The 9,059-nt window shown below is 41.2% G+C and overlaps 1 protein-coding gene across 3 annotated transcripts in view; it reads right to left on the bottom strand.

Annotated features, from left to right (window-relative positions):
• Window positions 1-9,059, bottom strand: part of rerg (RAS-like, estrogen-regulated, growth inhibitor) — a 57,858-nt gene that overhangs the window by 5,076 nt on the left and 43,723 nt on the right. For all 3 annotated transcript variants that reach the window (XM_084909878.1, XM_084909879.1, XM_084909880.1), the window contains exons 3-4: window positions 8,475-8,531; window positions 967-1,040 (exon numbers count right to left, since the gene is read on the bottom strand). In XM_084909878.1, coding sequence (XP_084766004.1) covers window positions 967-1,040; window positions 8,475-8,531 — 131 coding nt within the window. The remainder of the gene's footprint in view (window positions 1-966; window positions 1,041-8,474; window positions 8,532-9,059) is intronic.

The following is a 9,059-nucleotide window of genomic DNA, read 5'->3' as shown; positions in this document are numbered from 1 at the left end:
TGCAGAAAGACTGTTATTTTTTTTTTATTTTTTACAGACAGTTAGTTGGCATAAGGACTGAGGGTGATTCATAAAGTGGATAAATGCTTGTTTTGTTACAAAGGCTTTGTCACAGTCTCAAAGGCCTACAGCAGGGGTAGGCAACTCCAGGCCTCGAGTGCCGGTGTCCTGCAGGTTTTAGATCGCATCCTGAGTTAACAAACCTGAATCAAATGATTAGTTCATTACCAGGCCTCTGGAGAACTTCAAGAAATGCTGAGGAGTCATTTAGCCCTTTAAATCAGCTGTGATGGATCATGGATCACCGGCACTCGAGGCCTGGAGTTGCCTACCCCTGGCCTAGAGACTGGTTGGAGACTCCCGGCAACCATCTGTCACTAAGAAACAAATGTGCCCAACCAGTAGGTAAGTGATGTCCAGAGGTTGTTGAGTGTCTTTGAAATCAGTTGCTAAAGGCCCAGCCAAACACCTGTCACACTCAGAGAAAAATGTGTATTCCATGACTGGTTTCTTGAAGTTGCGAACACTTCTCCAAAGTAAAAGTTGCATCTTTTGAAAGTTGTTGGTTTCAGCGATAAGGCAAAACCTTTACTTTGGAGGTGTACCTTCTGTGTTTCCAGTTCATACTTAGTTGGGGAGTGTTTCAAGACAAGCTGGTGTCTTCCAAACAATCTACAGGTGGCTGCTAGCGACCAAGGCAATAACTGGTTTAGCACCCTGTTGGCAACCTATTTCACCCTACGACAGCCAGCAACCTCCAGAACCACTCCAGAGTAGTTTTCCCTTGTGACCGGAAGTTGCCAAGAGGTTGCCAACTTGTTTCTGGGCCTCTGCAACTGTGCAAACATCTAAAGAAATGCCATGAAATGTTTGATCTCACTACCACCCAGAGACTACCCAGTGTAATCAAAAACAGCAACATAGGAGATAAACTACTGAAAAAAGTTACCTGACAAATTGTCTCACCTGGCCTGCAGTGTCCAGAATCTCCATGGTGACAGCCTCATCGTCGATATTGGCTTGATGACGATATGTTGATTCTGCAAGGCAAAAAATGTGAGGAAATATTTTATGCAGCATTCAAAAAAAGAACTAAAGTGAGTCATTACTGGAAAATTGTGACACTTCCTAACATGGGAGTGGAACTCATCGTTATGTATTCTTTGTGAGTTAACAAATCAGTATCGCTGTGAGGGCGGGCAGATTTTCAATGTGTTTGCAATACTCTTTTCACTGGTGATTATAATTCCACCTACTATTCTTTTGAATATTCGACGATGACACATAAAAGTGATGATTACTGTTTGCAAGAAGCTTACTCACACTAAACCCCTGCATCTTATCTAAGCTGTAATTTTATCTAAAATATGTTGGTGACAGGGCTGCTGGTGAGAAGTTTCATGAAACTTGCAGGACTGACGCAGCTTACTGCATCACTGTAGCCAAAAACACATAGCAGGTGTCTTTCAAAGTGACGGCTCCAAACTCTCATGCTAGTTATAAAAACATAATGTGACAAAAAACAAACATGTACTGCAAATGTCTGTGAAGGTTCTCAGCCAAAATGTTCCCGTTTTGGACAGATGGTTTGAAAGAGGAGTGAAAGATGCCATCTATGTCTACTGTGAGCGACCATCTTTGAACAGAGGTGGGGCTTATGACACCAACTGTCTGCCATCTATAATCCAGTTTTGAGAGCCTTTCCCAGACGCCTTAACGCCCACTTACATCCTGGGCCATCTGACCTCAGGAAATCACATGATAGGGTGGGGCCAGGTTTCACAATGAGCTCACCAGGAACCTTGGCTGGTTGTGACCTACACCCGTGTTCACACCTTGGCTCGTGTGATTAGGTAGAGGATCAATAGGGGGTCCATGACCCTCTTGGGGGGGGGGGACACTCCCACAGGGCTTAAATCTGGGACTCTCCACATTTGACTGTAGAACTGAAGAAGTTTCTTGAATGAGAGTTGAAACGTCTTCAAGCAGCTTGAAGAAGTCCAGACGCTTTTCTTTTCAAGCTCCTTAGACTTCACTGCAAATGTTTTAGAAGTGTGAGCATCACAAAAAGCCAGTCAGAGTGACGAACATGATTACATGCTACTAGCCAGCTAGTAATAATGATCAGACGTTAATATACACTCTTCATGTGCATGATGACTGTCATGGGAATTTTAGCCTTTTAATGCTTTTTTTGGGACTGTTTTTCCCCAGGGTGGAATGCATGCATCTTTAATGATGTGAAGCTTGTTGATGGCTACCAAAAGCATCTGGTTAAGGTACAAAGTTGCATGTAACAGACACCGGTACTCCGTGCACATTTTGTACACACGTGTAGAAGTTGTAGTAAGCTGCAGCAACAGCAGAGGGAGATGTTTTATTTCAAGGTAACATGAAAATAGTTATGGAAAAGTGTTTAAATAGACGTTATTAACGCATTTACATCTAAATACATATTAGCCTTTCTGGTGATTAAGGAGCCAGAAAGGGTTAAGCTTATGTTTTTTTGCTAAAAAATAAAATAAAAAAAAGTAAAGCGCCTCGTGGCGACTGCTGTTGTGTTGTGCTATATAAATAAAATTGAATTAAATTGAATTTCCACCCTTAAAATGACTGCACCTGTAGCTCATCTGCTAATCCAAGCCTGACATCATTGTTCTGGACCTGGTTATTTCCAACAGCGGGTTATTTTTTTTTTAGTTACCATGGGGTCATTTTCCAGTTGTAGTCCTTTCAGGTCATAAACCTCTTTACACTTTGACCCTTTGCACTGCCTGCCTGGCTTTTACCATCAGCAAACAATCCCCCCTGTTTGACACAGTCAGAGCAAAGGCATTTGGGTTTACAGCTTCCCTTTAGAGACATTAGCTAGTTGTCATTGGCACCACATTTGTTTTTGAGGAACCATGTATTAAACATGTTCATGCCTGAGATGGGAGAGCATCATTTTTAGGTCAAAACAACTGCTTTTTGCCTGGTTCAGACAGATGCTTAGTAGCTTGAAGAGAGAACACTTTCTCTTCTCCTTACATTTTGGGGACAGGTTTTTCCCAGCATGCTGTCAGACTCTCCTGGTTGCAGGGTGAAGTTTGACTCTTGCAATGACCTGAAAACAGTCTGAGCTTCGCCTCTCGGTGATTTGAAAAACAGGATGAGAGCTCTGTATTGCTGGCACAGGTGTGAACCGTGACTGTGACCTTTCATTTGACCTCAGTCAGAGAGCAGGTTATCTGCCCGTCCCCCTTCGCTGTCATAAAATCCCATCTGTAAACACCTCGCAGGCAGGATCGAGGCTCCCTGAAACCTTCTTTGTGAAGGCAAACTGCTGGGATTTTCCATCGCATGACATTTTCCATGACAGGGCTTAAACCGATGCTTTCTTCTAGCATTCTGATTGTGCAGGACCACTCTCACAGTGATTTCACAATAAATCTCTTACCTCTGCTATCATGTACACAGAGGTCCAGGATTCCTGACTCATTTGTCCCAATGTTTAAAATAAGCAAGTACTCCATGTGCCAGTCACAAAGACTGTGCAGTTCATCTTTAGACATAATTTGAAATGTTATTTTGTTTGTTGCTCCCAAACGTCATAAAAATGCAGTGTGCATTTTATTTAAGCCATTGCAGAGTTTTATTACTGAGTGAAAACTGAGTGTTTGAACCTTTCAGACTAGACAAACACGAGGAACACGCTAACGTGACACACAGGAACGAAAGCTGCGCCCACACTGGAAGGAATGAACCTCAAACAAGCTAAACTGTGTAACAGTTTGTAACACTACAAAGTCAGATTGTGCTTCTGTTTATATATTTACTGATTCTTCTGGCATGATAGTTGTAAAAGTTCTGGGAATCGTCCCATAAACATAAAAAAATCTGTCCAGTCTCTCATTCAAGATCATCTTCGTGTGCATCCCTGGACTGCTTTCAGCAGGGCAGTTATTTTTAGATTATTCCTGGAGCTCTGTGCCGGCTTTAACTTCCAAGGTCTCTATGGACCATGACAGGTCAGGATCACAACCAGGAGCATAGTTTTAGTCATAGTTTTTTTTTCCTCTTTCACTGTACACTGTGAATTCAGACTATTAAAGCAGAAATCTACTGCTTCTATTGCCACTGTGTCCAAGTATACAATGCATTTAAAAAAGTAAGAAACACACCCTTCACTCACCAGCCAACATACCCTGGAAGTCCAGCCACTTCCACAAAATGAAAGTTAAGTTTTAGAATTTGGCAATGTGTCGGTGTCAGAAGTGCAATTTCCATGGAGTGATCTACACAACTGCACTGAAAGTTTGTCAAAAACACACCAAAAGGGGCCCATTGAAAATGTTAAGGTGTTTGATTTATTTGTGTTTTGGTTTTAACTACATAAGACCGTTCTCTATGAACCTAAAGCACTACACCTTTGATACCAATGAAAAGAACTTTCATAGTATTAAAAGAAAATCTTTGAAGATAAGTTCTAAAGTATCACTTTCGAATTAAATGCTGTATTTCAAATGTTTTATTCTGACTAAAAAAGATTAGGTCTTATTACTTTAAAAACCCAAGCCAACAAACGATGGAGAGGACCTGTCAGACTGATGTTCAGATTCTATCTCACGAGAGAGTTTAAAATGACAGGTCCTGCAAGGCCCCCTCTGCTGTGTGCCAGGTGTGCTCACCTCTCCGGGGGGGATAAATTGTGTTGTGTGATGTAAATGAAATGTCACAGGGAGCCAGAGGAGGAAGCAACTGACGCAGCTGTTTGGCTGCATTCACAAGGAGCCTCCTTAAGGCGAACCAGAGTCACGCTGTGCCTCGTGGGACAGCCTATTTCAGGAGGCAGCTCCCAATCTGTCCACGTCCACACCCCAGTGTATCTGTTGATAAAAGCACTGGCAGGAGGCAGTGCTGGTGGTATGATTCAAGCAGGCTCACCATCCTTTGTAAGGGTCTTGGGAAGAAACAAAAATGACAGTGCAAACAGCTGCTTTACGCTGTTTTGGGATTAGGCACGGAAAAAAAGTCTGTGTCGACACTGAAAACCATCCAGTTTGTTGATGAACTCTGTCAGTGTGCGCTTCCATAAATTGCTCCAACAAACCAGAGAAAATGGTGCAGAGCATGAGCAAGAAAAAAAGCCGTGTGATATAATATAAAGCAGAGCTGCTGTTGTGATGCCAAACCACAGTCGCGGTAGCACACAGTTAATTTCTGTGAGCCAAAGGAGATTAGAATCTGTAACCAGACGGTGTGCAGAGACAGAAATAACTTTTGCAATATTGTGGCCATGTGCAGTCTGAAGTGTTGTTGGTTCCCATAATGCTGCTGGGAATGAGAGCCATGTAATGCTTCTGCAAACTCAGTCTTTGTTGCTACCAGCCGAGAATTTAAACATACAGAGATCGGCACTTTTTTTTTTTTTTTTTTTTTTTTTTTTGGTTTTTTACCCATGTTTTTGCATCTTTTCATTTTCTTCAATGATTGGTGCCTTAACTAGAGATGAAATAGGGCAAAAAAAGAGATTAAATTCTTGCCACACATTTTCTTTCTTTGGATGTGCAGGCTTTTATATGTAAAAGCTTAAAAAAAAATTGCAGCGATTGTAAAAAGTGCTTTCTTTCTTAGACTCTGTGCCATCAGAACTCAGTTTTATTTCCCACTGTAATCATGCTGACACAGACGATGGGCTAAGTTAAGAGCTGAAAAAGTATTAATTCATAAAATTAGCCTTTTTGGACCTTAGTTTAGTCTTTTAGCTAATGAGTGTGCAGTTTCACAGTCAGATGTATGCTTCCCCTGTCACATCACATCATATCCAACACGAACACAACAACAGCAAGAACACTCAAGTGTAAACTTGTGTGTGTGTGCGCAGGTACACAAGCACAGTCATTCTTCATTCAAGTACTGATTATATCTGGAGATGCCCACATGTTCGTATATTTACATGATTCTGAGAATATGAATTTAATGTGTTAATGGGAAAACAAGAAATGAAAAAACCTCCTTGATTGGCAAGCTATTTGCAATCCGCTTGCACAACACTAACCTCTTTTAACATTAGAATTTATCATTTATCATCCCATTAGAATTTAGGATTTCAATCACTAGTTTGAGATTGGGAAGTCAAGCTGTTGAATTCACAGGAATTCTAGTGAATTCCCATTGATTGTGGACTGAAAGGTGTGCAACATTGTAACAGACAAGTGAACTCCATATATGGTCCTCAGTTTCTTAGCCCGATTCAACCAGTCATTCCTTAAACCTGGCTTAAAAAATGCACGATGGGAGAGCCACAGTTGTCAAGTTGAGGCTTTTAACCACTACTTCACAAAGTAGTAACTAGTGTATGATGTCACAACAGCAACATACATCCTTTATACACAGTGTATATGCACTATCCTGCAGAAAATTGTCTTCGCTAAGCCTGAATTTTTTGCAGTCACAGTAAATCTACTGTCCCCTGAAATAAAATCTGCCTTTGAAGATGCACAAGATAGCTCTGCTTGGGCTGTTTCGTACATCTAGGCTGAAAAGGGACAATTCACTGCAGGGAATAAGATCTGAGCTTGTTTGTAAACCTGATCCAGATAAATAGGTAGATAATAAATGCCGATGAATGGTGAGCAATAGCTACTGGAAGGCATACTGAGATAGATGGAGTGCAGCCCCCATTGCGGCAGTAATTCTCCAGCATGCAAACCCCCTACCTGTGCAATCTGCTCATAATAGTGTTTTAATGATGTTTTGAGCACTTTGTGGGTAATTTCATCCAGGCAGTCTGATTGGTCACAGACACCCTCCAGCGGTGCTGTTATTTCCATTACAGACCTCAAGGGGTTGTGACGTAACCTCTTGTTGTAACCAAGGAAGCAGTTATTGCTCTTTTCCTGATTTCTACCACATTCCCTACTTGGAGTTTAAACGGCAGACGTGTAATGTGAAGCTGGCACAGTGGCAATACATTATACTGTAAAAAAGTAGTAAGATGTGGATGGGTGGCAGCTGAGTATGATCCTAAATGCCACGTATGCTAAATGTAAAAGAAATCCAGAATCCTATCGCTTTAGTTAAAGTGTTTCCTCTTTGTTGGTCTAGCACCTGAACATATCTGAGCAGTCTCGCATATGTTGAGATGTCACACAGAGGACATAATGACTGTGATCATTATGTTATTATATGAAAATGGATTAATTATGCTCCTGAGTGCGGTCTGCTTTATGTTGGTGATTGCACTGTACTGCACCATGTATTGCTAAGAACGGGCAGGCTATTGAAGGAGCACCATGTGAACAGTCCAGAGGCGCTGACCTGCCAAGCACAGCCAGGAAATGAAAAGCACATTATAGAGGAGGCACTTTGTGTCCCATAATTATAATGTAGAGAACTGGTTCAACCAGAGTATGAAAAGGCCAGTTCTCACTGATAAGAGAAACCCCCCAACAACAATTTTACATTACGCTGAGTTGTAGCAGTTTCAGCACTTTATCCCAGAATTTTTAATGAATCAATTATTGCTTTTATTCTGTTTTCACCAGGTAAACATTTGTGCAGAAGATTAAAGTGCTAGCTCTGTGCTGGCCATGATAGTGCCCATGATATAACTCCTGCACCTAATATTTCCATTTTCTCTTTTTCCTGCTAGATGAGGAGATTTGGTATATATTAGTGCTGTCTGCGTTAATCTCGTTAAATCTCTCATCGCAGGGCGTTAACGCCGTCCAGGCCCACGTGCGGGGCAATCTGCGTTAACTCGCTAACGAAGATTTGCCGCAGTAATGCAGTTATGGCATTAACGTTATTTTTAATGAGATTAACGTTGACAGCACTATGAATCTATGCTAACTATGAAAACTACAACGAGCAGCAGCTAGCTTACCTTAGATTAAAAGCTGGAAGCTAGCTGGGGAAAGCCATTACCCTAGCTGTGCCAAAAGCAACCACATTTTCATTTTGTCATCTTTAGAGAGGTTCATGCAGGAAAAATGCCTGAACAAGATGTTCTCCTGCTTTCAATTTTTGGCTAAACTTACAGAAAGAGGGCACAAAGCTAAAAGTAATGCTAGGCTAGTTACAGAAGATTTCACATTAGCGGTAGCATGGCAGAAAAGAATCAAGGTGTTGCAATGGTCCAGTCAAAGACCAGACCTTGAACTGACTGAATTGCTGTGCTGGGACTTTAAGACACCTGTGCCATACAACACTTGTATGACAAAGTCATACAGAAAACCATTACTTCAAGTTATTGCTGCTGAAGGTGGTTCTACAAGCTACTGAGTAACTGGCTTCGGTTTTGTAAAATTAGTGTGTCTGCTGTGTGTTTTTTACACCTGGGGATAGCTTTAAATAATCAACTTAGTTAAGGACTATATGTATTATAAGAACTTCATATAAAACCATAAAATTGACAGTGTACAATTACTGCAGATACAGGAGATGGCAGTAACAGCAGGAGGGGATACACGTTTCTTGGGCTGTCTTACCAAGTGTGGGGTCATACTCCCAGATGAAGCGTCTGGTCAGAAATCTCACCACCAGAGCTGCAAAGAACCACAGGACAAATGTGTTCAGCATATGAAATCAGCACACGAGACACACAGCAGGGTGGCAGTTTGATTTTAAGTATTAAATAGTTTTCTTTTTTAAATAGACTGCATACTGATTCATGAATACACTTTTTACTAGATGAAATTAACTAAAAATTGATGACCATTTGTTTATAATAGTGAAGCTCAATCTACAGCCCTAATATGTACATCCACTAATATGTATTCTCAGAAAATCAGCTGTGGCTAACACACCGACAGTCCATAAGATCCAAACTACTTTAACACACATTTCATCTAAATGCTAATACCCACTGGAAAACTTCCAGCTCATTAAGACAGAGTTCAAACAACCTTGAAACATCAGCTCTCAGGTTTTATCAAGATCATCTTCTTCTCTGAGACAGGATTGTTGGCCTGCCTTTGACAGCATCAGCTTTCCTTTAAAAAAACATCCCCAGTGAGCCAGTGACTCACTGTCTTAATGGTTTACCATCAACAAGCAATCTGCTGCACAGAAAT

Source organism: Perissodus microlepis, chromosome 17 (assembly GCF_051167445.1).
Source record: "Perissodus microlepis isolate ML-2025 ecotype Zambia chromosome 17, ASM5116744v1, whole genome shotgun sequence".
Classification (NCBI taxonomy): Eukaryota; Metazoa; Chordata; class Actinopteri; order Cichliformes; family Cichlidae; genus Perissodus; species Perissodus microlepis.
The sequence above is the reverse complement of the archived record's forward strand: the minus strand, read 5'-3'. Positions and strand labels throughout refer to the sequence as shown.